Here is a 27,999-nt window from a genome sequence, read left to right on the forward strand (position 1 = left end):
AAGAGGAACCCTGGATTTCTCTGGACGTGGAAATCTTTAAATCTATACCTGACTGGTAGGACAACCAATCTGTCTTCCTTTCCTCTCCTCTCCCACTTATGAAGGGAGTCCAGTCAGAAACATGTTTGTCTACAAGGTAGTATATCTGGTATTTCTGAGGAATTTGGTTATTATATAGGATTATAGAATATTCCACTTTGAGTAGGGTCTGTGGACTCAATCAATTGTGTTCTGGGGGAGGTACCATGAAAGAACATTACTGCTTTAGAAATAGATATTCTCTGTTCAAACCTGACACCCTGACAGGATCCTAAAGGATGGAAGCTAAAGTGGTGTGATATATAAGTCCCATGACCTTGAACAACTGGTTTTATGTGGGAGTCACCAGTGCTTTATAAAAGTAAACTGCATCGCCCCGAGTTCAGTCATACTGCACCAGCTGAGCAATGCACGGAGTGGACCTGTAGGTGACTTGCATCATCTTCAACATGAAGATAGCCACAGTGTTAGTGCTTCTGCCCTTGGCTCTTTGCCTCATACAAGGTGAGCAATTTGTGTGTAAGCTAAGCCTCTTGCCACACATCTCAAAGCCCTGGGGAAGGGACTTTTCTCCCCCTACTCCTGCCAAAAAATGTTTACGTATGCATGTATAATCCTGAAATGTCTTGCCAGACACAGAGTTCTGAAGATTTATATATGTGTCTTTATAATTATGTTGTTATCTTTAGAAATGGCAAGTAGTTTGAGACAATCTGAATTTTCTAACCATGAGAAATTCTTCCATTAATTCTTTATTAATTCTGAAAACTGAATAGATTCTTCTTCATCTTCCTCTTGCTAAATGTATCGATTCATAGTGCATATTCTTATATATGTAATAGACATTTAAAACTGAATTGTAAATAATGTATTTTAATGCTATAGGTATAAATGAAATATTTTTTAAAATTCAATCTTCTGTTCTTATTTTAAAGCAGTAGTATCTTCTAGCTTATTTTAGTCTTGTGTTTTCAAATGCTAAATGGGTTGAAAGCATTTCTCCCAAAGAGTGAGGGACTTTTGTGGGAGCTGGAAGGCAGATTTTTATATTTGCTATTTAACCCTAAGAGAACACAAATTGCCTAGACTTACGTTGCTCTATTAAAATTTTTAAAAAGAAACTCAGAGATAGTCTGAAATCATATACAAGTAATGCCTATTTTCCTAAAATAGGCATGTGGGTACAAAAGAGCCTATGTTAATGAGAGAGTATAATAGCCTGTGACCTTAATCTTACCTTCTGTCGGATCTCTAACTTTTGTAGCTGTAATAAGGAGGTAGAACTGCCAGAATTCAGAAAATTAAATTTTATGTATATATCCTATAAATGTAATGCTGTATTATAGTTTCAACTATAATATAGTTTCAAAATTATTATAATTGGTATGGTATTTTGCATGTATGTTATATTGTAATTTTAAAAGGGAGGCTGCCATTTATTACTCTGAAAGGACTTTTAGAAGATGAGCTATTTTGATGGGGTTAGAATTCACATGAGTATTATTTTCCAAAGTAATTGTAACTTTCTGAGTGATTAGACCTTTGTGAATATATATACTAATCTCCTGGTCCAGTGCCCTTCTTTTATTTGCCATGATAAATCTTAATGTGTTCAAAAACCATTTGCGGTTTTACAACATATTGTCATTAAAGCAATCAAGATGCTGCATTAAATGAATTGTTTGTTTTGTTTATTAAATATTTTACATTTCCTTAACTTTGGTTTCTATATTTTCATCCCAGATGCTGCCAGTGAGAATGAAGATCAGGTTAGTCCTGCTTTTTCTGTTCATTGAATTCATTCCAAGATTCCCAAAGAAAAATGGCTTGTGGCCAACACCTTCATGTTAATAATACAAACATATTATACTGGTAGGTACTAATAGCTTTTGTTAAAAACACAGAAACAGATTTTTATGAATCAGGACATGAGCCTCTCTCTTTCTCTCTCTCTCTCTCTCTCTCTCACACACACACACACACACACACACACACACACACACACACTCAACATATTAATGATGATGGATGTCTGCAAGAGACAATTTATCATGTTAAAGGAGCATTTTAAAATTTCATAAACAAAAAAATAAACCAACTGGAAAACTACTGTTGTTCCATTTAACATCTCAACAAGCCATGATATACCACATAGGAAGCTAAAATAAATTTTCTAGTAATCATTATGCAAAACAGGGTGGTCTGTATCTTGTATATAGTCAGTGTATATAGTTCATGTAATGAATATTTATTAAGCATCTCTTAGATGTCAGACCCTGTTTGGATGCTGGGGATATTTTTAAGTAAACAAAATAGATTAAATTCCTGCCCTGAAAATTACATTTTAGTGTAGGAAAACAGACAATAAGTAGCTTAGCAAAACATATGGTATATTAAATAATGATAAATCAGGAGGCATAATAGGATCCCTGAGAATGGAGGTGGTATCCATTCTCATAAGGATAATCAGGGAAGTTCTCTCTGGAGAGACAGTATTAGAATAGGAATCTGAAGGTCATAAGGGAATGAACCATGAAGGTATTTGCAGTTTACAGCAGACCAGACAGAAGCACCTGTGAGCACAGAGGCCCTGATGCAAGAAGGTGCTTTACCAACTCTTAAAGCTCTTTTGTTTGATAAATTAAAAAATCATTTTCTACTGGAAGTTAAATTTTTTGATCTATTTGAAAGACAAGATGACCAATCACACACACACATTTTATATATCTATATGCACACACACTGCTATGCATGCTATTAATTCAGCACTTAAAACACAATCTTAAATGTTTTGCTGAATATGTGGCAAAATTTGTTTTATCTCTGGCCATGAACATTAAAGGAATAAAAATGTGAAACAGCTATTCTGTACGTTGAAACTCTGAGAACCGTGGTTAAAGTACTCTCTTGCCATGTTTTGTTGCAATGATTTTTTTTAAAGAAACTTCTTACATGAGTGTTCTGGAGAATTTTATCATGTTCTCTACTATTTCATCTAAGTTTACTGATAAGGAGAGGTCCAGAAAGTTCAGTAGAGTAGAAAATAAGCTAGACATTTGGGAAGCAGAGAGCATGCTCACTTGGAAGTTTTATACTGGAAAAAAAGAAGGATATTATATAAATATCACTGTGTATAAAACCATCATTTTCTTTTTCAGAGTCCGTGATGATGGTTGGTGATTTATGGCAGATACTGTGAATTTTACACTGATATTTTTCATAGCATTAACCTCTATTTCACTGAAAAATATTTTAAAAACAAATTTAGTGACTTCTTATATTTGGTATTAAAGGCAAGAACACAAAGAAGTAATTATTTGGAAGCCTTTCTAATCAGAGTTTTTGGATACTGTGTCAGAAATGAAAACTATTGATGTAGTCTTTTTTATGATGCTGTGATTTTGGTTATTTTCCAAGTTTAGTAGCTTGGGTTCCTTTCAGCATGATAAAAGCATGTTAAATGTCATAAACATGAACCTAAACAGCAGGGAAAAGCACTGCAGCGATCTGCAAGGATCTTAAGCATGCTTAAATTTGTCATCACCTAAGAGTCATTCTTTAGGCAAAAGCAAGCTGGTCAGTGCTCTAACACTGAGACAGGGCAATGGCAGCTCCTGGAGGGTTTTATTATAATATCTGGAGATGGACAATAGAAGACAACAAATTAGGCCTCAGCCAGTGAGGGAAACAGGAAGAACTTGGCCCTAAAGGGCTCCAGTTTTCCTGGGACATGCTGAGAAAAAGAGAATAACAGCAACAGTAACAAAACAAAACAAAAACAGGCCAGGGACTGGAAGTTACCCTGCAAGTAAACAGGTGCTGAAAAGTCATCTACTCAACTCAGGATGACTTTTGGTCTAAATATGCTTCCGTTTCAACCCTCTCTATTATGGTCATTGAAAGGGTATTCCATTTTGCTCAGAGAAAAACTCAACTGCTGCTTTCCATTTTTATGGTTTTTTCCTGTTTCCCAAGAGAATACATTGGATAATTTCATAACTCAGAAAAATAGCATTGAATCTCATCTTAACTAAGTAATCACTGTGAACAAATTTCTTAACCCATTATTTGGGCCTCTGATGCTTGGTTTCTAAGAAAGGGAGTCTTTCTAGGAATTAAGTTCTCATCTAACAGTGACATTGGAGAAGTCCAATTTAGGGATTGTTCTTATTGATGCAACTCTTTAATTTTTTTTATAAGTAGAGACAAGGTCTCATTATATTTCCCAGGAGGGTCTTGAACTTCTGGCTTCAAGCAATCCTCCTCCCTTGGCATCCAAAATTGCTGAGATTACAGGCATGAGCCACTGCACCTGGCCTGATGCTACTCTTTTATGATAAACTTCCAAAATTATTTAGAGCTTTATTCCAGGATTATCATGAGTCTTCTATAAATTTTCTATTCTTCTATACACTTTCTATAAGACTACTTAATAAGGGATATATTTTCATTACAAAGACCCCAGGCTCTTCTCTGATTCTACTATATGGATTTTAGGATCAATTATATTCAGCAAGGTAAGCATAACTTGTAAAGTTGGCATTTGATACTGTAGAATCAGAGATCAGACAGATCTCAAGATGCCCAGTTATTAATCTGTGTCCAGAAATTACTACTGTGCTACTCTCATGGAGTCACTGTGTAGCTATAATAATCTTAGAGATATTTAAGCATGCCATCCTTAGCTAAATTTCCCAGGACTGGTCTGTGATATTGTTTAGTTATTCTCCTTCACCATTAATCATTTTGCAAGTGCTACCAACTGCCTACCATTTTTAAGAGGCTAGATTAAGTACACCATTATTCATCCAGGCAAGCATACTTCTGTTCTACCTAATGCTGTATCTATGGCACCTAGCAAAGCATAGTAATCTAATAATAAGTGATTGCTGGCTCATTCAATGATGATCATAAAGATATAGGAGACTACTGGAGTTCAAGACCAGCCTGGGTGATGTAGTGAGACTCTGCCTCTCCAAAAAAAAAAAAAAAAAAAAAAAAGAAGAAAGAAAGAAAGAAAGAAAAAAACAAGCACAAAACACCAGATATAGATATAGGAGCCTAAATAGAAACCTTGAATAAATTTTTTGGAAGAGGTTGTGTTTGTCAGAGTTGAAGCAAAAGCTTTGTTTATTTGTTTCCTTATACAAGCAACTTGAAGCAGATTAAAAAAAATCAAAACAAAAAACAACAAAAATCCCCTTAGATTCCAAAGGCCTAATCTAAAGACCTAGTGAATTTTCACTGGGTACAGTGGCTGATGCTTGTAATTCCAGCACTTTGGGAGGCTGAGGCAGGTGTATCATTTGAGGTCAGGAGTTCGAGATCAGCCTGCCCAACATGGTGAAATCCCATCTCTGCTAAAAATACAAAAATTACCCAGATGTGGTAGCATGCACCTGTAATCCCAGCTACTCAGGGGGCTCAGGCAAGAGAACCTCTTGAACCTGGGAGGTAGAGGTTGCAGTGAGCTGAGATCACGCCACTGCACTCCAGCCTGGGCGATAGAGCAAGACTCTGTCTAAAAATAAATAAATACCTAGTGAATTTTCTAAATTAAAAGGGAATAAAACATTTTAAAGTCGGACTTTACTAGGTAGCAGAAATGCACCATATTTTAAGCTCCTAAAAAAGAATGAGTGATGTATAGCAGGACTTTAATAATAATATTTAATATTGAATGAATGAAAAGAAAGAATTACCGCTTTTGAAGATCATTCTACTTTCTTTTTCCCCACCAATTCTATTATTTAAAATGTTTCCACTGTCCTCCTTAAACTTTGTATAATGCAGTTATTGGTATTTACAAAACCAAAAGCCTAAAACAAATATAGTAGGATTTTAGTTCCAAAGGATGTACCAAAAAAAATTACGAGAGAGAGAGAGAGAGAAAGAGAGAGAAAGGTTTATGCAATTATTGAGAAATTTCCTCAGTACTTCCATAGATTCACAAGGTTTGATTCTGATGGTAGTGATAGTAGTGTTGATGACATTTGTGGTGATGGTGGTGGGGGTGGGAGTATGGGTACTTTTTAAAAAATATAATGCAAATTTGAAAATGCAAAATGGTTAGGCCTCTCCCAGAACCTTGGAAGGAGGATGTTACAGTGAAGGGCCCTGAATCTTAAGCTTTATTAGCTTTAAGGTAAGTCTGCCTGTGCTCATAAGTCAAATGATTTATCAAGGGACATGAAGTTCTTTTCAGAAAATAAACCAGTCTAGAAACTTGTTTTCTAGGTATATATAAAACCAAGAAATCCTTTTTTCATTTAACACTGTTAAAATTTCTAGGAACTGATATGTCGCAGTACAGACATGGGGAAATGTAGGCAGACATTTTATAATGTTCAATGCTCAAACACCTTGCCTCAGTCTTTCAGCAACATTTTCATATTCCTTTCACAGCAATTACTATTGGCCTACTGTGTGCTAGGTATTTTATATGTGTCATCTTAGCATATTCCAGTAATAATAATGACAATCACCAGCAACATCAAAACAATAATAATAAAAAAGGAGGAAGCAGGAAGGAGGATAATTTATTAATTGAATATCTACTATGTATCAGGCATTCTCTGAGGGCTTTACATAATTAATCTTCAAAAAACCTTGGAATTGTGTGTGTATATATATGTAGACATATACATATATCTACATATATAACAAAACAAAGCTTTGTTTTGATGTAGTTTCAGCTAACACAACTTTTTTGGCATTATCTTAGGAAATATGCCATGAATTTCAGGCATTTATGAAAAATGGAAAACTGTTCTGTCCCCAGGATAAGAAATTTTTTCAAAGTCTTGATGGAATAATGTTCATCAATAAATGTGCCACGTGCAAAATGATACTGTGAGTAAAGGTTTCTTTCTTCCTTTCCAATGTTTGAGTTAACAGCTAGTCTCTGAACTAGTAATTGTATTCTTTTTCTTTTCTTTCAAGTGCATTTTTCTAAACCGAAATGGTTAAATAAAAGTGCTGAGCAGATCACTCTGACATCTCCCATCAGATAAAGTTGGATAATTGCCACCCACCTGGAAAGATTTTAATAATCACTCAAACAAGATTCTGAAAGCATTCCAGAGGGCCTAGTGTCAATACCTTCTGTAGCACTCTATAGTCTTTTGAGGATGTAGTTCCACTTTGAACTTCCTGGTTTTGGAAAAAAATGAATTTGACAAAGAAAGTCAGATTCCTTGGGCCTGTTAAGACCTGATTCTGTTGCAGCCTAGGGGCTGAGAAGATCAGCTTAAGCATAATGCCAGACTCTCCCATGGCAGCCAACCAGCAGAAGGACCTAAGCAAGGTATACCCTGATTCTGTGAGCTGCCAGTGTCTTTAGACACCTAGCATTATTCTAGGATGAGATGAACTAAAGGGTAGATTATAGTTTCCAACTCCTTGCAGCTCAGAAAGAATTAGTATCCTGGAAGTTTACCAATCTCTATTCGATGCTTCTTAACTTGGTTTCCTTCTCTCCATTGTCACCCCAAAGGTAAAAGAAGGCTTGAATTATCAATTGCAAATCCTCAAACCAGAATGTCCTAATTTGTTTTTGAAGAGGAAGGTTAGCCTCAATTTCTGACCACTGTCAAAACTTCAACAGTGGTAGCAAGCCAATACTGAGCTTACCCACTTAGGATAATTATGTTATAATTGGCTTTTTAAATGTCAGGTTGGTGTGTGTCATGGGATTTAATTTGGGGATTGACGTAGTCAATCATATTGGGATAATGAAGCTCAGATTGTTTGATCATGCACTGCTTCTAGTGAAGAGATTGTGAGACTATAAAGAAGCCGGACAAGATTTAATAGAGGATGGGAGGCCTAGGGCAGGTTGAGTAATTCTTCCTTCTTTTGAAAGCTGAATGTAAACCAGCAGGTATATTATTTATTATAAAATTTTCTTCTTGTTTCATAAGATGTTTTAATATGAGACTGAAAGTATGAATATAATAAATTTACTGAAAAATAATGTAAAACAAAAATGAAATGCCTTAAGAGTCTAAAGACAGTTTATCATTTTGAAGTTACTCATTCAATTATTATTTTTATGACTTACGTAAATTATGTCGGAATAAAATTGTCTTTTTTACCTGGAAAGGAGGCTGTGTAAGGCATAAAAGCTGTCATCAGATTGCTAAAGAACTGCCTTATGGAAGAGAAAATTGATTTGCTCTGTGGGTCCCTAGATGTTGGAATTACAACCAATATAAGCAGGTTCAATGTGAATATTCTCTTTCAAAAACTGCATTCAAAGAATTGTGCAGATAGCTTTGAGAGTTGGTGACCACCTGGCTGTTGGAAGTATTCCAGGAAGGTAATCTGTTATGCAGTTAAAGTTAGAGATTCTTACCTATAATAATACCATATTCAAGATAGTTTTCAATGTTGAGGGGAGATCTGGGGTACTGTGTCCATTTCTGAACATGCTACCGATTTTGACATGCCAGGCTAGGCTGAGGAGGGCAGTCAAAATTAAGTTTACCATGTTAGCTGTTATTCCTAAAAGTTGAGCAAACAATGTTTAAACTATGCTATTTCTTGACCTTTTCCAGGGAAAAAGAATCAAAATCACAGAAGAGGGGCAGGCATTTAGCAAGAGCTACAAAGGCTACTGCCCCAACAGAGGTGAGACTATTTGGAGCCAACCTGTTTACTTTTGAGAGGATGTTTGACTCTGTTTAGAGCTATCTGTTTATTCCTTAATTACTAGGTCATACCTGTTTTGAAGCCAACAACTTAGGAGGGAGGGAACATGGGTTAGTCCAGGGGTGGGCTAAATATCTGGTACATCTTGTCCATAGGCCCAACCCATGACCCAACTCTAAAAACATTTTAGGCACTGACAGAAACTAAGAGGTGGAGTGAGGCAGTGTGATGTCTACCTTCCAAGGCCATCATTTCTCATTCCTCTTGTCCTGTCTTAGCCCAAAGAAGAGCTTTCCTGGGACTGTAGAACTAAGTTCAAATCTTAGAATTCTTATTGCCTATGTAACTTTGAAAATTCATGTATCTCTGGGTCTCAATGTTTTCATCTATAAAATGAGTTTTAAAAGCCAGTCTCAGGGTTTGACATGTTCTAGCAGGCATTTGACTCATTCTGTTTCCTTTTTCTTTTACTCTTTTGCTTTTTACTGTATATGTTCCAGTACCTGGAGAGTCCTTCTAATTCAACTAGAGTTGCTTGTTTATATCTATTTTGCAGACAGGGACTCAGGCTAATATTTTGTTTAAGAAAAGTGTTCTCTGGTAAAAAAAAAAAATGGTCATAAAACATTACGAAGTAAGATGGAAGGAAAGAAACTGCAAATGTATCCTACTATATAAACCATTTCACTTTATAATTTTTTTCATTTATAAACATTTTTAAAATCTTTACAAAATTATAAAAATAAAATTTAAAAAATAAAAATTTGGGGTCCAGATTGGTGGAAATATATATCTAGCCTACAATATCTCACAAATGGGTTATTGACAAAGCTGGGACTACCACCAGCTATTCTAACCACCACGCACATCACCCCAGGTCTCCTATGCAGTTTCTTCACTAATTTCCTCTTTCTTTTCCTTCTCTGCTGGTCCCAACACATAATTAAAATCATCAGTCAAGGTTAGTACACCTTAATTACTTATAACATGCATGGTCTAACAACGCTGACATCTTCCTTGGCAGTGTTAGCCAAGAACGTCTGAGAACCTCAGCCTCCACAGTAAACATAAGTCTACTAAATTATTTGCCTGGGCTCAACCAGTCTCACTTTTAAAACAGTAACAGACACCAGAAAATTGATCCATAATTGAAAACTCTTTCTCTGTAGCAAAAGAGAACTACTTTTATATTCTACGAAATAATATAAAATAAACCTTTCTGGGGGCCAGAAAGGTTTAGTGGCAACTTTATATGTGTCTTATTTGTCACATTCAAAGAGCGGCTCACTTTCTAACATCCATTCTCCTCTTCCTCCTCTGTCTTCATCATAAAAAAATGATATATCCATGGTGTTTAAAAATATAAAATATGAGGAAATGACAAAAAAGCAAAATACACACAAACATACCGATTTTAACAAACCTATCTAAAAAATATAGCTAGTTAGATGTTTCCTTATGTAGACAGAAATTTATTGAATTTTAATCAAGTAAGAGTTTAAAAAAATAAAATTAAGGTTTTAAGAAATAAAATTACTTTTTGTTAATATATTATGCCTGAATGACACACACACACACACACACACACACACACAACTGTAAAAATAAATAAATAAATAAAACCCTCTAGATAAAACTCTTAATAGCAATGTAGTTCGCTACTTCAGAAACTACTTACATAACTAAGGAGTAACTTACATTGTTAAGGCAGTTAACATTTGGCTGGGTGAATTTCAAATAAGTTCTGTCTAAATTTTTCCTTGTCTCTGTATTTAAAAGGATTCATCCAATTATACCATGTGTTTTTTGTTGTTGTTTTTCTCTCCACTATAAAACAGAACAATGGGCTCATTTTTTCTGCTTAGATTCCTCCCATCAAAAATCAGCCCTGCTACTAACTCTCAGAGTAAGATGCTTTGCATTTCAAGGAGTTTCCTCCTACAAACATCCTCTCACTCGCTCTTTCATCACTAATTTTCTTTTCACTAGTATGTCATCCTTTCATTTCTCGACTCTAGTATTCCCTCCATTAACAAGTCTTGTTGGTACTGCCTCCAAAATCTAACTCCTTTTCTCCATTTCCATCCCTACCATCTCAATCCAGTCATCCATAATTTCTGATCTCTGGTGTTTTGGTACATGTAGACTTGTTTTTTTAATTGATGAATTCATTCATTCAATGTTTCTCATGATTTAGGTTGCCAACTTTATAGAATATTAAGTTCACACGAGTGTATGTGTGTTTCTGAGGTCCCTCTTTTTTCAGATTGATTTATTGCTTTAATAACTAGTATGGTAAGTCCCCCTTCTTAGTTTATGTTGTTAAAAGTTGATGGACCTATGCATAGATATATGGTTTCCATATACATGTTAGAGATAAAAATAACTGAGTTTATAAAAACTTCATCTTGAATTTGGTAACCCAGTGTGTTTACGGATACAGAGAATTTGTAAATTAATTTGGGTAAAATTGACTTTTTACAGTATTAATTTTCTCAACTCATGAGCATAGAATAGTTTATGAGTAATTCATATAATTTTGATCTACTTTATAAAATTTGTAAAATATTCAGAGATTTTTATTTTTGTTAATATTTTTAAAATGTGTAAATTTATTCCTATTTTGAATATATTTTGTTTTTTATTATATTTTATCTGTTTATTGTTGATATACACAAATTCTATTGATTTCTTCAGGTTAATCTTATGTCAGACAACTTTTGTTTTTGTTCTTGGTAGTTGATCATATTATCTACATATAACAAGAGTTTTATAATATTCCTTTCAATCTTAGCACATCTTTCTTTCTTTTCTTGTATAATTGGTAAAGGATCCAGACTTCAATAGTTAAACACTAGTGATGGTAATGAACATCAAATAATCACCTTGTCTCTTCATATTAAAGGGAATACCTCTAAAGTTTCTCCATTGAGTGTAATATTTATCATAGCGGTTTTTACCTATACACTTTAGCAAGTTTGGAAAATTCCTTTCTATTTTTAGTTTGCTGAATATGTGTTGCTTATTATTAAAAGTCTTCTTTGCAACTATTAAAATAATTTGATTTTTTAGTCTATTAACAAATTTCTGGATATATTTCTTAATATTAAACTATCATTGTTTTCTTAGAGTAAATCATACTTTAAAATATACTTAAAATAAATTTATGAATTTGGATACTAATAATTAGAAAATTTGCAATTATGTTCTTAAGTAAAGTGAATCTCCACTTTTCTCTTTTAAATTATTCTTATCTGGCTTGGGAATTTACATAAAATTATCCTAAGGTGTGACACTTTAGGCTATGACTAAATGAGGTGGTCAGCAGATCCACTCCTCAGAAAGCAACTATAAAACTAGACAAAATTGATGAAAAAAAACCATTTTAGCAATCTGAAAATTGATCAGCAGTCTATACCAATCTGAGAAGCATTTATCTTGAAAAACTGCTGACTTTAGGAATAAAAAGAGAGGTCTGTGATGTTCTTGCTCAGGGATATTCCCATTTCATCCCCTGGCTTGGTTGGCATGGAGGTTCTATACAGGGCAGGGTACAAATGTCAGCAAAGGCATTGCCATTGTGGAAGAAGGCTAACCTAATTTGGAGTAACGAGCAAAAGTCATACCCTGAGGTGTTTTCAGTGTAAGTGATAATCTTCACCAAGGGTAGGGAAAATGGTCTGAGGTTGCAGTCATAATTGAAGCAAGTGTATTCCTGGCTGAGTCTTCACACATAGTTGAAAGAGCCCCAAGAGAGTCAAGAGATTCGCAAACTCCTAACTGACTATAAAGCTGTGCACATCCACTTAATAAACACAAAATGTCCCAGTGAGAAGCAAATGCTGGAGTAGATGCAAAAGTGGCCTGAACTTTGCACGCCCTCCCCTGTACACAAAGGTCTATCTGAGAGGGTAAATGCATTGTTAGCTTGAAGTATTTGAACACAAACTGTGTTAAATCCTTAGCTGACCACTAAACTACAAAAACATAGTGGAAAAACATAGGAAGCCAGGCTTAAAATATAACCATGATAAAAACTATCATTTTCTTAGCAGCACATCAGCAGCTGCAATTATGAGAGAAGAAGATTTCAAAGACTTAATCCAGCCACAGAAGCAAAAAAAGAATAAAAAAGCAGTGAAAATAATCTTTAAAGAAAAAATTGTAAACCTGAGTACCTATATTATCTAAAACATTCAGTTTTTATAATCAAAATGTTCAGTTTTTATAATCCAGGTTAGTGAGGTTAAAAAAATGTCAGTTTTCACCAAAAGTTATAAAATTTTCAAAGTAACAAGAATATACAACCCATACATAAGAAAAAAAATTAATGGAATTTGTCTTTAACTGTGTACAGATGTTAGATTTGGCAGACAAAGACTTGAAACAACCATTAAAAATGTATTCAGGATACTAAAAAAAAAATCATGTTTGAGGGTTCACAAGAAAGTATAATAACAATGAATAAGCCAATAAAAACTTTCAATGAAAAGATAGAAACAATTTTTTAAAAGACCCAATGAAAATTCTGGAGTTGAAGAGCACACTAATTGAAATGAAAAGTTCAATAGAGAGGCTCAAAAGCAGATTTGTGAATCCTTAAAAAAAAGAATTACCAAACTTGAAGAAAGCATAATAAAAACTAACAATGGAAATACAGAGACAGACAATGGAGAAGAAAAATGAACAAAATTATACACTTTTTGAAACACCAGCAAGAAAGCCAACATATGCATAACGGGAATACCAGAAATAGAGGTGAGAGAAAAAGGAATACAAAAATTATTTGAAGAAACAATGGCCTAAGATGCCTTAAATGTGATGGAAAAAAATTAATTTTAACATTTAAGAAACTCAATACACCCCAAATAGGATAAATATGAAGAGATCCACATGTGGCTTATCATGATTAAAATGTTGAAATAAAAAAAAACAAAGAGAAAATTTAGAAAGTGGCAAGAGAAAAATGACACATCCTATATACAGGCTGTATACAATTAAAAGCTGGCCCCTCATCTAAAATAATGAAGGCTGGAAGGCAGCAAAATGACATGTTCAGAATGCTGAAAGAAAAAAAAGATTAAGCAATATTCTATATTCTCTAAAACTATCCCACAAAAATTAAAACAAAATAAAGATATTACTGTACTAAAGAAATCTGAGAGACTTTGTTGTTAACACAACTACTTTAAAAATAATAATGAAGGAAGTCATTTAGCTGAAAGGAAATAACTACCAGATGGTAGCTTGGACCTACCGAGAGAAATGAAAAGCACCAGAAATAGTGAAAATTGAGTTAATCTCTTAGTCTTTTTAAAACAAATAATCTTAATATATAAGGCAACAATTATAATGCTGTTTTATCAGATATATATATGTATATATATGACAACAATAGCATAAAGGGTGATAGAGAAAATAATGCTTTATTAAGGCAAAGTTTCTATATTTTACCAGGATGAAGTATTATTCTGAAGTAGTTTGTAATAAATTAAGGTGCATATTGTAATTACTAGAGTAGCTACTAAGAAAATAACATATATAATAAATATATAACATCAACAAAGGAATTATAAAGGTGTACTAGAAATATTTAACCCAAAACAAGATAGTGGTAGAACAATAGGGAAGCAAAAAAAGACAAAAGCATATTGAAAACAAATAGAAAAATAGAAACGTAAATACAACCATATAAGTGATTACATTAAACATAAATGGTTTGAACATCCCAATCAAAATGCAGAAATTGTCAAATGATAACAAAGGAACTATAAGCTATCTCCTGTAGGTGCTTCTTAGATTCAAAGACACAAATAGTTGAAATGATAAAAGATCGGTACCATGTTAAGTTTAACCATAAGAAAGCAGGATTGGCTATATTAATATGTGATAAAATAGACATTAAGACATTATTAGAGACAAATAGGGATATTTTATCACTTTAAAAGTGTCAATACATTAAGAAATATAACAATGATAAATGTATACACACCAAATAGAGGTTCCAAATTTATATAACAAAAAATGCTATAATTAAAAGAAATGAAAAGATGAAGAATGCAAAAATAATCGTTAGGAATTTCAATACTCAACTTAAAATACTGATAGAACAGTTAGACTAAATATGACCAAATAGAATACTTGAAGAATACTACCAACTAATTCAACCTAAACTGAAATATAGACAGTGCTTCTCCGTTGATTGTAGAATATGTATTATTTTAAAGCCAGAGAGGAACATTTTCAGGATACACTACTATAAGACACAAACATGATAAATTTTAATATATTAAAATAATATATAGTATTTTTTTTTTTTTTTTTTTTACCACAGCAGAGTTGAATTCAAACCCAACAAGGAAAACGAATCATGAAAATCCCCAAATCTTTAGAAATTAGGCAACACGCTTCTGGATAATTGGTGGGTTAAAGAAACAATCTTGAGAGAAATTGGAAAATAATTTGAATTGAATGAAAACAAAAAGACAACAATTTAAGACTTACTGGACTTGTCTAAAGCACTTTCTAGAGATTTAAATGGCTTAATCAGAAATAAGAGATAGGATTCAATAATTTAAGCCTCTACCTTGAGAAGATTAGAAAACAAAGTTTAGCAAACTAAACCCAAAGCAAGCAGAAGAAGAAACATATAAAGATTGGAGCAGAAATTAATAAAACACAAAACATACAAATAATAGAAAAAATTAATAAAACCAATGTTGGTTCTTTGAAAAGATCAACAAACCTGACAAACCCTCAGTTTTATTTTCCCTTCGAGAAAAGAACAGAAGACAAACATTACCAAAATCAAGAGTGAAACAGGAGACATCAGTATGTGCCCTGGAGAAACTACAAGGCTTATGATGAATATTATGAAAAATATTATGCCACCACATTAAATAACTTAGATGAAATAGCAAAATTCATAGAAATAATCAAATTATTGAAAATTGACCCAAGAAGAAATGGAAAATCATAATAGACTTACAGCATAAGTAAAGACATTGAATCAGTAATTACATTTAAAAAAATGCCCAAGAGCAGATGACTTCATTGGCAATTTCCATTACATACTGAAAGGAGAAATAATATTAATTCTTTACAGATTCATTCAGGAAGAAGAGGAGACACTTTACAGCTAATTATATCAGTCCAGCATTATTCTGATACAAAATGTAGAAGATATCACAAAAGCAGAAAACTACTGACAAATATTCCTCATAAACAGACAGAAAAATCCTTAGCAAGACACTGGCTGGCAAATGATCTGCAATATGAAAAAATAAATCATTACCAAATAAGAATTATCCCAAGAAAGCAATGTTGGTTTAGGAACAGAAAATCTTTAGTCTAATACACAATATTAACAGAATAAAGGGCAAAACCACATGATTATCTTAATAGATGTTGAAAAATCACTTATTAAAATCCAGCACTCATTCAAGATGAAAACTCACACAAATATTATCAATAGAAGTAAGCTTTTTCAGTCTGATAAAGAAAGTCTGTGAAAAACCTATAACTAACATTATAATTAATGGTTAGAGAATGAATGCTTTGCCCTTAGGATTGAGAAGAAAGCAAACGGTGGTTTACTGTCACCACTCCTATTCAACATTGTACTGGAGGTTCTTAGCCAGTATAAGGCAAAATTAATTAGTTAATTAATTAAAGACACTTTTTATTGGAAATGAAGCAACTGTCTTTAATTCCAAAACATGATACCATATATGAAAAGTTCTAAGGATCCACAAAAAGAAAAATCACTAGAACTAATAAATGAGTTTTGTAAGATTTCGGTGTGCAAGATTAATAATACAAAATTGTATTTCTATATACTAGCAATGAACAATTTGAAAATTAAAATATTAATTTCATTCACGATAGCATAAAAAATGTAGAAATGAATTTAACAAAATGAGCGCAAGACTTATACAATAAAAACTATAAAATGGTGCTGAGAAAAATGAAATATCCAAATAACTAGTGAGATAAATAGTCCATGTTCATAGATGAGAAAATTCAATATTGTCGAGATGGCAATTCTCCCAATATTAATCGATAAATTAAACATATTCCCAATCAAAATCTTGTCAGGCTTTCTTTTTGGTAGAAATAGAGCAGGTGATCCTACTAGTGATATAAAAAATATTGAGACACTTAACAGTAACTGAATTTAAATTTTGTTATAATGCGATAGTGATCATAACAGTGTGCTGTTATTTCAAGATAGGCATAAAGATTAGGGGAATAGAATTGAGATTACTTACTTTTATTATCAGTTAATATTTAACCAACATGTCAAGGTAATGCTGAGAAAATTGAATATAATTAATTTTAAAAAACAGAGTTTTATCTTATACCATACACAAAAGTTAACTTAAATTTTATTTTGGTACTAAATGTAAAAGCTAAATATATAAAGCTTCTCAAGTAAAATATAGGAGGAAAAAATTCATGAACTTGGGTAGGTAGAGTGACTTTAGATATAAAACCAAAAGCATAATCCATGAATACAAAATTAATAAACTGAAATTTATAAAAATTGCAAATTTGTGTGCTTCAAATGACAACAAGAAGTCAATGAAAAAGCAAGTCATAGACTGGGAGAAAAATAGTCACAACTTATATAGCAGGTAAGGACTTAAATCCACAAAATATAAAAACCTCTTACAACCTGATTATAAGGAGACAACTCAATTAAGTATAGATATTACATCAAAGATATATGAATGGCTAATAGGAACATAACAAGATGAGCAACACCATTATTTTTTAGGCAAATACTAATTAAAACCAGAGTGGGGTATCACTACACGTACCCACTAGAATGATTATAATCACAACGACAGAAAATACAAAATGTTAATGGTTTGGAGAAACTGGAACACGTATAGATAGATCGGGGTAATATACAAGGTTACAGCCATATTGGAACAGTTTGAGAACTTCTTAAAATTTCACACAGATTGACCATGTGATCCAGAAAATTCAGTCTTAGGAATTCAGTGAAGTGAAAATACAGGTCCATAGAAAGTCAGGCATGTGAATATTTATAGCAACAATGTTTTTAATAGTTCTAAACTAAAAACAATCCAAATGTCCAAATGTCCACTGGTGAATTGATAAACAAAAGGAGTATATTTATACAATGAAATATTATTCAGCAATAAGAAGGGATGTGCTACTGACAATTTTGCAATATGGATGAACTTCAAAAACACTATGCAAAGTGAAAGAAGCTAGAATTAAACAATTACATATTTATAATTCCATTTATATGAAATGTCCAAAAAGGGCAAATTTACAGAGTCAGAAAAAAGTTTAATGATTGCTTGAAGCTGGAGGTGGGAGCTGGATATACTGTACACAAGCACAGGGGAATCTCGTAGGGTGATGAAATTATTTTAAGACCAGGTTCTGATGATGGCTGTACAACTCTATTCACTTACTAAAAATCATTGAATCACTTTCAATGGGTGAATTTTATAGTATATAACTAATACCTCAATAAAGCTGTTTAGAATTTTATTTTTCAGTTTATATGATTGTAACTGCTTTGGAATGTGATTTGTACATTACTATTATTTAATACAAGGTTACCTAGACCTTCATAAAAATAGATTATAAAGCTATTGGGACTCAGTTATTTTGGGGTGGGAATATCTCAGACCAATATATCAATTGGATTAATGTTTATTGACCTGTGTAACAAATGTAGTTATCTTATACTTTTTTGCAGTCATATATCCAATTTGGTTTTCAAATGTATTAGCATGCTGATACTGATAAAATGCTTTCATCATATTAATGTCTCAATATTTATATGGTGGTTTTTAATTATCATTCCATATATTTTTACTTTTCATATTACTTTTCTCTTTGGTCAGTCCTACTAGAAATCTTTTATATCAGGTTGTTTGATAATATACTCTGTTGTTTCTGTTTTCTATGGTGTTAATTCCTGTTTCTTTATGTTTGTTCCTGTTCATTTTACAATGGGGTTGAGGAATACTTTATTCTTTAAATTTAATTTTTAAAAAATTTATGACAAATATATTTAAAGATATTAATAATTATATATCTCAGGGTTTATACTTTAAGTATTTCTATTTATCATTATTTTCCAAACACTTCTTAATTTCTCTACCCCAATGTTATTTAGTAATAGATTATCTAATTTTCAAATATGTGGAACTTTTAAATATTTTATATTAGCTTTTAATTTTATTAAATTTTGGTCAGAGAATATAAATGATGTAGTATTGATTATTTGTTATTTCTTAAGACTTTGTGACCTAACAAATATTCTGCTTTTATGAATGTTTTATATATTCTAAAAAAATGTTTATTTTCTGTTTCTTGGTTGTGGTTGTCTATAAAAATCTAATGGCTGAAGATTCTTTTTTTTTGACTTAATATATAAATTTCTGAGAAGTGTTTGCTTAAATCTCTAACTCCAGTTATTGATTTATTTAATTCTATTACATTCTATTTGTTATTGTTTGACATATTTAAAGTCTATATTATTAGGTGAATATATGCTCATGATTGTTATACTTTCTTGTTCTTGCTCTTGTCATTTTTTACTTCATATATTGTCCTTTGTCACTTATGATACATTTTTGGACTCAATTCTAATTTTTAAGTGTTAATATTGCTGCATATGCTCTCTTCTTCTTCATTTTTGTCTTGTATATTTTTATTACCTTAGTGGTTTGATACTTGCATGCCTTTTCGTTTTAATTTTTCTCAATACATGGGTTCTTTTTTAAACACCCAATTACCAATTGTCTCAATTTGTAGGTTTAGCACATTTATATTTATTGTTATTTCTGTTATAGTAAGACTTGGTTCTTTCATTTTTAAAATAGTTTCAGTTACTATACTTAGCAGTTTCTTCTTTCTAGCTTTTTATGGGTGGTGATTTATTTTTGTTCTTATTATGAGTATCCCTAAACAAATAGCCATACTTTTGATTATTTATTCTATTGCTAATATCTGTGTCTATTGTCAATATCTTTGTCTTCTCTCCAAATGTACGTTAATCTACTCTCCATATATTTTCTGTAAATACAATTTTGTTATTAACTTGATTTTAGCTTAAAATTCTTATTGCTTTTCTCTTTTATTCTTTTTTTTTTGTTAATTATAGAAAATTGTTCCTTTATTTAGATATTTCTTTCTATATTTATTTCCTTCTTTTGGAGACTTCTAATTCTATTTTAAATGTTCTTTAGCTTTTCCTTTTTTAGAAAAATTGTTTCTTATTTCCATTGCCTTCTAGGAGAATTCCTTGATCTGATCATCTGGTTCACAAGTTCATTATTTATTTGTACATATCCCATATTTATTCTTTATATTGCTAGATTTATTATCATTTGAATATTTTCCATATTCAGAATTTCCACTTTGTTCTTCCTTTATAACTTCTTTCTTGTTATTATTTTACATTTGTTTATGCAGATATCTTCTCTCATCTCTCCATAACATAGTTAGACTTGATAAAATATTTTTCTACCCATTCCAATATTTCTACTTCAATTGATACATGTTGTTTACTATATTCTATTTTTTACTTGTCAGATATAAAGATATTTTTATTGTAATATTCCATAATGGCTGTATTTATTTTTTCTGCTAAATTCAGTTTGGTAATGTTCAATGTCAATCTTCAATCTGTAGCCCTTCTGGTGAGCATAAGGATAGAAAAAGAGATAAGACCCAGTGCTGGAGGTTCTGAGTCCCCTCTTTTCCACTCCAGCTTGCTGCCACTTCACCAGGTCAGGAATCCAGCTGTAAGATCTCAGGCATTGTCAACATTAGGAAGAGGTGTTTTCTGTAGGTTGTGATCCACCACCTAGGGGTTTGGAGGGGAAGGAGGTGGAGTCATAAATCCTTGCGCCTGTTTTCATCATCTCCCAGCAGGCCTTTCGACTTGCTCTGTCATTCCCCTATCTACACCTGTGACCTAGTTAGTACGTTGCTGTTGATTTTCTGGTGAAGGGGGATAGTAGTGATTGTTTTGAGTTAATTACTTTGATCTATAATTTCCCTATGCTTCTGTAGTTTCTTCAGGAATGATTTTTGAGAGAAAACCAATAGCCATCCTGCTTTTTCTTTATGCTTCAGTCAGATTTCCCTTCTTTTTGTCCATTCCTTAAAAAGGACAGTCCAGTTTCCACCACAAATCCTTTGCAATTGCCGTTCTCTATGCCTAGAATGTTCTTCCCTCAAATGTTTAATGGTTGACACAGCCTCATTAATCTCATGTCACCTCAAATGTCACCTTTGCAGAAAGACATTTTTTTGCCACTATATCTAAAATAGTCCCCATTCTGGTCACTACTGTATTTTTCTGTTTATTTTTGAAAGCACTTTCTGTAATCTATAGTTGTTGTGCATATCTGTCTCTTTCTATCAGAATGTAAGCCCCTTAGAATATGTATTCCATTTTTTTCTCTCTCTCTTTTTTATTTTATTTTTTCTGTGGCAGCTTCACAGTCCAGAAGAGTGCTAAAATGTAGTTAATATGTAATAAATTTTGTGGAATAAATGAACGAATGAATGAAATAACATATATGGCCACTGCTTATCTTATTTTCAATCTATTTTTAACTTATTTCTAAACATATGAATAGTGGAGTATGTTCTTTAGCTTTTCTTTTCTATTTTCAGTTCTTTTCCTTCTGGATAAGAGTTTCTCAACCTGATCTTCTGTATCCTACTTTTATTCTTTATATTGTGTGACATACTGATTCATCATAGGTCTACATTCTAAGTGTTTCACATTTATCATTAAAATGTCTTTATTTTGACAATGATAACATGTAATTGTATTTTGCAATGTGATATTCTAAAGAAAAATTATCCAGTTTTGTTATTTGGTTTTAGGTAAAAGTTAAAGTCAAGTTAGCTCTACATCTTTTTTAGCTAGATTATGTCACAATAATAAGTTGCCAAATAATGTTTCATAAGAATTCACTTGATCCTTATTGCAAATCTGGAATGTAGGTAGGGTGTGAATTTCCATTTTTCTGATGAGGAAAGTGAGATGCAAAGAGGTGAAGTGAGTGGGTGGCAAGTCTGAGACTTGAACACTAGTCTTCAGTTATTACTTTGTGCATTTGTTTTTCTTTACCATCAGGTTTGTTCCTAAGTGTATGTCACATTATTAGAATAGAGATTTGGGCTTTCTCCTGCCATACCTAAAAGATGTTTAGTTTTCTTGTCTTGTCAGTAGAGAAAACATTGAAAATAACAACAACAATAAATGGTTCTGTGCCAGGCACTGTTCCAAGTGCTATACATGAATTAACATATTTAAATCCCTATATAGTCCTGAGAGTTTGACAAAATTATAACCATTTTGCAAATGAGGACACTAAAGCATAGAGGTGTTAAATAACTTGTCCAAGTCCCATAGCTTAAGTGGCAGACTTAGAAATATGAAACAAGCAATCCTGCTCTTAATTACTATCCTAATCTATAATAATAAAAACTTTACTGTAGTTTATAGTTTACTTAGAGCTTTCATATCCATAATCTACTGGGCCTCACTACTACTCTGTGGAGGAGGCAGGCAGGATTGGACAGATGAACAGTATGCCAAGTTTCAGAGCAGTGACTTGGCCTACTTCACCCAGACAGCAAGTGGCTGAAGTAATACTGAAATTCTTTCTTTTGAAATCTAATTTTATCTCTGTTCTTGGATCATGTTTTATTGCCCATAAATTTATTAGCTCACTATAGCCTTCATGATATGTTTTTCTTCTCCAGCAATTTACATTATTGTGGGCTTAAAATGTTAATCTATTTATACATCTAAGGACTATTTTGTTTCTTATATTTTGACGTTCCTTGATCATGTCTTTTGCAGCTGAATTGTGATGATTTTAAAAAAGGAGAAAGAGATGGGGATTTTGTCTGTCCCGATTTTTATGAAGCTGTTTGTGGCACAGATGGGAAAACATATGGTAACAGATGTGCACTGTGTGCTGAGAATGCGTGAGTATTCTCTGAAGTAGGCTTTCTCCCTAAAACATGTTCTCTCTATAATTACATGACACAGTTTTTCAGCTAACAATTCATTATGTGGGAGTTAGCCATTCCTAAATTATTAGTACCACTTATTTTACTACTCTTAAGACAAAGGTGTATAGTGTAACACTTTATATTTTACAAAGCACTTTTATGTATGATTTATCAGATGGTTATCACTTTACGAAGTAGACAGGATAGGGAGATTATAGATTATATGTTCATAATCTATAAAATGTTATAGATTTTATATTTAAAATATATAAAAAATATCGCTTTAATATAATAAAACATTTAATATTATAATAAAATACAGATTTACTATTTTATAATCTATAAGATATAGATTATATGATTATAATACATAACAGATTATAGAATATATTTATTTAGACACGCATACATACATATATACATATATATACATACACATATCTGTCTTCTATCTATCCAGCATCTATCATCTATTTGTTTATCTATGTGTATACCCTTTTTCACAGAGAATTATTTCCTTATCAAATTATGTTTATTAAGTGCTTAATAATTTGTAATATTAGAGTAGATAATTGGGACTTGCAATATTAAATTTCTTCCCATCTCTCAACATTTACCAAATAGCTAAGGCATCTTACTGTCCTATATCTTGTCTCTGTTTTGTTCTTTCTCTACCCTCAATGCTAGATTTGGTTATCAATTGTCTTCACCAACAAGATGACATACCTGCTTGGCGGGTTCTGGCTTGTGATCTCAATCTTGAATTGTCTGGTCTTAAGATTTTGCAAGTATGAAAACCAAGGTTTGTATAGGCTAATGAGGGATATTATAATTATTCACTTTTTGAGATCCTGCAAGCTTTAGCTCTCCTTGCAATAAATATTTTCAGCAAAATAAAACTGCATTAAAACACTATCATCCTTTGCAGAATGGTATTTTCAGAAATTCACTTTAAAATTATGTCCTCAACTCTCACCAAGGGTCAACATAGAGAAACAGAAAACAAACGTATGAAGAACACACAGATTTTTATCAGATATATATTGTGTAGCATAAGTGTGAGCATGCTATATATTTAATTCTTACTGTGTCTTATGTGGGGAATCCCATTATAAATCTTTAAATCTCTGGTCCAGGTGAAAGTTTCTCTCCCCTAATTTCTGGTATATTTCTTTGTACTATGTGATGCGACTCATACTTCTCCTTGTGCTGTATTCCTTGCAGCTCTAGCTGCTAGGAGGCTCTATAATAAAATTGAAAATTTGACTTTTATAGTGCCCCTCAGCTGATATCCTTTCAAAAAACTTATTTCTTATCACTTTTAAATACTTAGTTTTTTTCTTTATATTGTTTTTACTAAATTTTTATTGTTTTACAGATGTTATCATTGTAATCTGCTTTAACTTTTTACAAATTAGGAAATATCTCTTACATTTGCGGTTCTGTGTTTTCAGATATGTTTTAAAGGTCTACGATACTGAACAAAATTAATTATCAAGACTTTACGTACTTTCTATGAAAAATAAAATACTAGCCTTCATAACCCAAATAAAGAGTAGTATAGGGGGATGTTAGATAATACAAATTTGACTTTGTTTATTTAAAACAACAAAGTTCCTTGGGGGCTGAGGGGTATCTATTATCCAGTTACAAGCTTTACTTTTCCCCGTCTTCTGATGTGGATCCCTCCTCTAAACAAAGGTTAAAAAAAGATTTCTATAAATAGTATTTACAAGTCTGAATCTTTACCATCTCTTCCATGTTAACTACATTTCTTTGACTTCAAATTATAAACAGTGACTTTTATTAGAAAAAGTATTAAAATAATACTATGTGGCAGCTGTTTTCGGGAGCAAAGGAGAATGACAATGCAATGTAGAGCAGTTAGGTTTGAATGGTCGAAGTTCTGTGATATTAATCTGCTGTGTCTACTAACTTTTGATTCTAGGAAAACTGGGTCCCAAATTGGTGTAAAAAGTGAAGGGGAATGTAAGAGCAGTAATCCAGAGCAGGTGAGGTCAAATGTCAGCGTGATGGGAAATACTGGGAGGCTAACTTCAAATAGGAAGTAGGTGCTCTCCTCTTCCTTCTTAAGTGGGAGCCTTGGAAGGAAGTAATTCTTGCTTTCTGTGAAATGGAATACCCAGTACTGCCCACTAATGTGAAAAAGCTAATTACAGTCTCTGAAACTGGATCAGATTACTTTGGTGGTTAGAACTTTCAATCTATTTCTGCTTTCTATTAAAAAAAAAAAAAAAAAGAAGAAGAAGAAGAAATGAAACTACATGTGTAGTAGAAAGGGCACAACACTTCAGTCACTCAGCCTGAGTTAAAACCCCAGCAGTGTCACTTGCTGTTCGGAGACCTTGGACAAATTACTTAACCTAAAATGAGATTTGAACTAAATAGATTTTTTTTTTCTATGATACAATTTTGTGGGCCTGTGATGGTAGGGGAGGGGAAGGAAGAAAGGATCTCATACATGTCACACTTGTCTTTTTCCAAGTGAATGATTTTCCTAATTTTCAAGGTCTGATGCCCTTTTTATAAGCTTGCAGAGCACCTGAGGTTACTTCCACCACGTCATTTAGCATCATGCAATTTTAAATGTCTCTTTTTATCACCTAGGAGATTGGGAGCAAGTTGATGGCAAGGACTGTGCTCTGTCTGAGTTCTGGCACATAGTAGGTTATCTGTTTACTAAATAAATGAATAAACAAGTAAAAAAGTTTTATATTTAACCACATGAATTATAGAGTACTTACTGAGCTACATCTACACAGCTGGTACTGCTCTAAGTGGCCCATAGCAATGTCAGCAGGACTGAGTTCAATAAAATTTCTGAAAACAGTGTTGTCAGCATTACAATCTTGGTAAGTTTCACGTTCTTTTCCCTGTTCTTCAGGATGTATGCAGTGCTTTTCGGCCCTTTGTTAAAGATGGAAGACTTGGATGCACAAGGGAAAATGATCCTGTTCTTGGTCCTGATGGGAAGACGCATGGCAATAAGTGTGTGATGTGTGCTGAGCTGTTGTAAGTAGCATCATCCCCAGGTGGACTTGATGACGATGCACTTGGTTGCTGTCCTGAGAATCACTCTGCAGAGAGATAAAATCCTTTTCATGAAGCGTGCAATTCTTTGTCTTTACAATGTGAAATAGCCTTTCTCACAGAAAGGCTTCTTTTCTTTTTCTTCTTATCATTGATTGAAGTTTCTTAAAAGGAGAGAATAAGGTGGTCATGTTAGTTATTAAATTCAAGACTCTTATTTCTTTTAAATTACAGTAATTTGAAGATGAATAGTGTTTTATAAGGCACAATATTTTAAAATTTAGAAAGCACTTTCATATGGAATGATCTAGGTCAGTCGTTTGACATCCATTGCTTCATTTGGGCATATGTAGAGACGCTTCCTGAGTAATGTGAGGCTAATTAAAATAATAATAGTAATAATGCCATGTGTCTGAATCTATTTATTAACTTAAAAAGTGGAATGCGGATCATTACAAAAGGAAGGACTATTGGGTTAATCTTTATCTCTGTGCCTGGCAGTACTTGGGCATTAAAGACGCAGATGTGGATAAGATCTAATTAGTCTTTCATATTCTGGCTGTTAAACAAGGTTTAGACTAATTCATGTGCCAGCAAGCCTTAAATGGCTATATTTACATCACTGGAACTTTAAAATCAAGACAGAGATTTAACTGACTATCAAACGTCACACCTGCCTTTGAAAATTACAGTTAGTCCTTGTAGAATTCAAGGACATGTCCAATCAGGTTTACAAAACGGTGATGATAACTGGTTTCCAGACAGGAAGCAGCCTTATTTCCACTTTCTTATCTAGGAGACATGTTCTCTCAGTGTTCAAATCTGCCCTAATTCTGTGGGTTTTTTTTTTTCTTTTTATGCATTATGTGAAAAGGGGAATTTGACCTCTCTAACTCCTGGCTTCTTCCTCTGGAACTGAGACAGCCACACCTATCTCCAGGATGAGAAGCTAATCAAATGATAGATGTGAAAGGGCTTAAAGCTCAATTCAAATGTAGCTTTCATTAACAACTTAGTACTTTTACATGAAAGCAAACAAATACTTTACAAGGTATACAAAGTTATACTTAAGGGTGTGGATGGCAATGCCTCAAACGCTCAGTTGGTTTCACCCTTGTCACAGCATTATTTTAAAGCTCTTGGTTCTGCCTGTTAAGGGGAATTTTCCTGACAATCTTCTGTTTGTCAATCAAGGTGTCACACCCATTCAGTTTTACAGAACAAAGCTTCTAATTGACTGTCAGTGAGTCAGTTTCACACCCTTTCTTACTATAGGCAAGAAAGCTAATTTACAAAAAGCAAGTTTCCCAGATCCACTATTGCTGTCTTTCTTTCCTTATCTTTGGCAATTTCTCTGGCTCAGGCATTGAAGATGGAAATGCTTGTCTCTTATAAGTGAATCATTTTCAGCAATTCGTAGCAGAGGATATGAAAGTGTTTAGCACAGGACTGAGGATACTGAAAATATGATTGAGTCATAAAGTGACCGACTGTTTACTTTTCTTAACAGTTTAAAAGAAGCTGAAAATGCCAAGCGAGAGGGTGAAACTAGAATTCGACGAAATGCTGAAAAGGTAAAATGACTCACCAACACAATTTTGTTCTTGTGGCCATAAATATTAACAAATTTATGCCTAAACCTTTGAGTAATGAAATAAAGTCATTGTCTTTTATTATTATATGGATATTTTTCTTAATATCAAAATTCCCCAAATTGACTATTCCTAGAATATTAATCATTAGATTCAGATTTATAACAGCATTTCCTACTTAAGGCCCAAAATGTGCAATTTCCACCTGTGTTTCTCCAGTCCTCTAGCCCCCAAAAGACGATATAAGATAGAAAGTTTATATAAACCAAATTCTGCTTAATTTCTAGCAGCCTTCTTTTTGGTTTAGTGTAAACCCATTTTGCTCTGAATAAATTGTTTAAAAATGGCAATGTAATATAAATTAAACAGGAATAATTTTAAAATAGTGACAGTGTTTTAAACACTATATCCACTAGTGCATTTTATGTGTAATTAAATTGACACAAGTTGAAGTTACTCACTTTGCCATTGTGATTATTCTGTTCAGAAAAACCTGCATTTATAAAGGTCTTGGTTCTGCTTAAAAAAAAAAAAAAAAGACAAATTTTTAGATTTTGTTTTAAAAAATATCCTTAAAATTATTTTTTTGAAATTACTTGATAATTTAACTATTCAATCTAGTATAAAAAGT

The 27,999-nt window shown here is 32.7% G+C and overlaps 1 protein-coding gene and 1 long non-coding RNA gene across 3 annotated transcripts in view; one reads left to right on the forward strand and one right to left on the reverse strand.

Moving 5' to 3' along the window:
* Positions 1-423: 423 nt before the first annotated feature.
* Positions 424-27,999, forward strand: part of SPINK5 (serine peptidase inhibitor Kazal type 5) — a 76,947-nt gene continuing 49,371 nt past the window's right edge. For both annotated transcript variants that reach the window (XM_032158286.2, XM_032158288.2), the window contains exons 1-8: positions 424-543; positions 1,783-1,808; positions 6,764-6,891; positions 8,598-8,670; positions 22,571-22,698; positions 24,674-24,737; positions 25,631-25,758; positions 27,287-27,350. In XM_032158286.2, the coding sequence (XP_032014177.1) occupies positions 489-543; positions 1,783-1,808; positions 6,764-6,891; positions 8,598-8,670; positions 22,571-22,698; positions 24,674-24,737; positions 25,631-25,758; positions 27,287-27,350 (666 nt within the window). In that variant the 5' untranslated portion in view covers positions 424-488. The remainder of the gene's footprint in view (positions 544-1,782; positions 1,809-6,763; positions 6,892-8,597; positions 8,671-22,570; positions 22,699-24,673; positions 24,738-25,630; positions 25,759-27,286; positions 27,351-27,999) is intronic.
* On the reverse strand, positions 14,099-27,887 carry LOC131383667 (uncharacterized). Its single transcript, XR_009213851.1, has 2 exons — positions 27,830-27,887; positions 14,099-25,940 (listed from the first exon to the last, which is right to left on the reverse strand). It is a non-coding gene; the product is annotated as an uncharacterized LOC131383667 (long non-coding RNA).

Source organism: Hylobates moloch, unplaced genomic scaffold, assembly GCF_009828535.3.
Source record: "Hylobates moloch isolate HMO894 unplaced genomic scaffold, HMol_V3 SCAFFOLD_6, whole genome shotgun sequence".
NCBI classification, from domain to species: Eukaryota; Metazoa; Chordata; class Mammalia; order Primates; family Hylobatidae; genus Hylobates; species Hylobates moloch.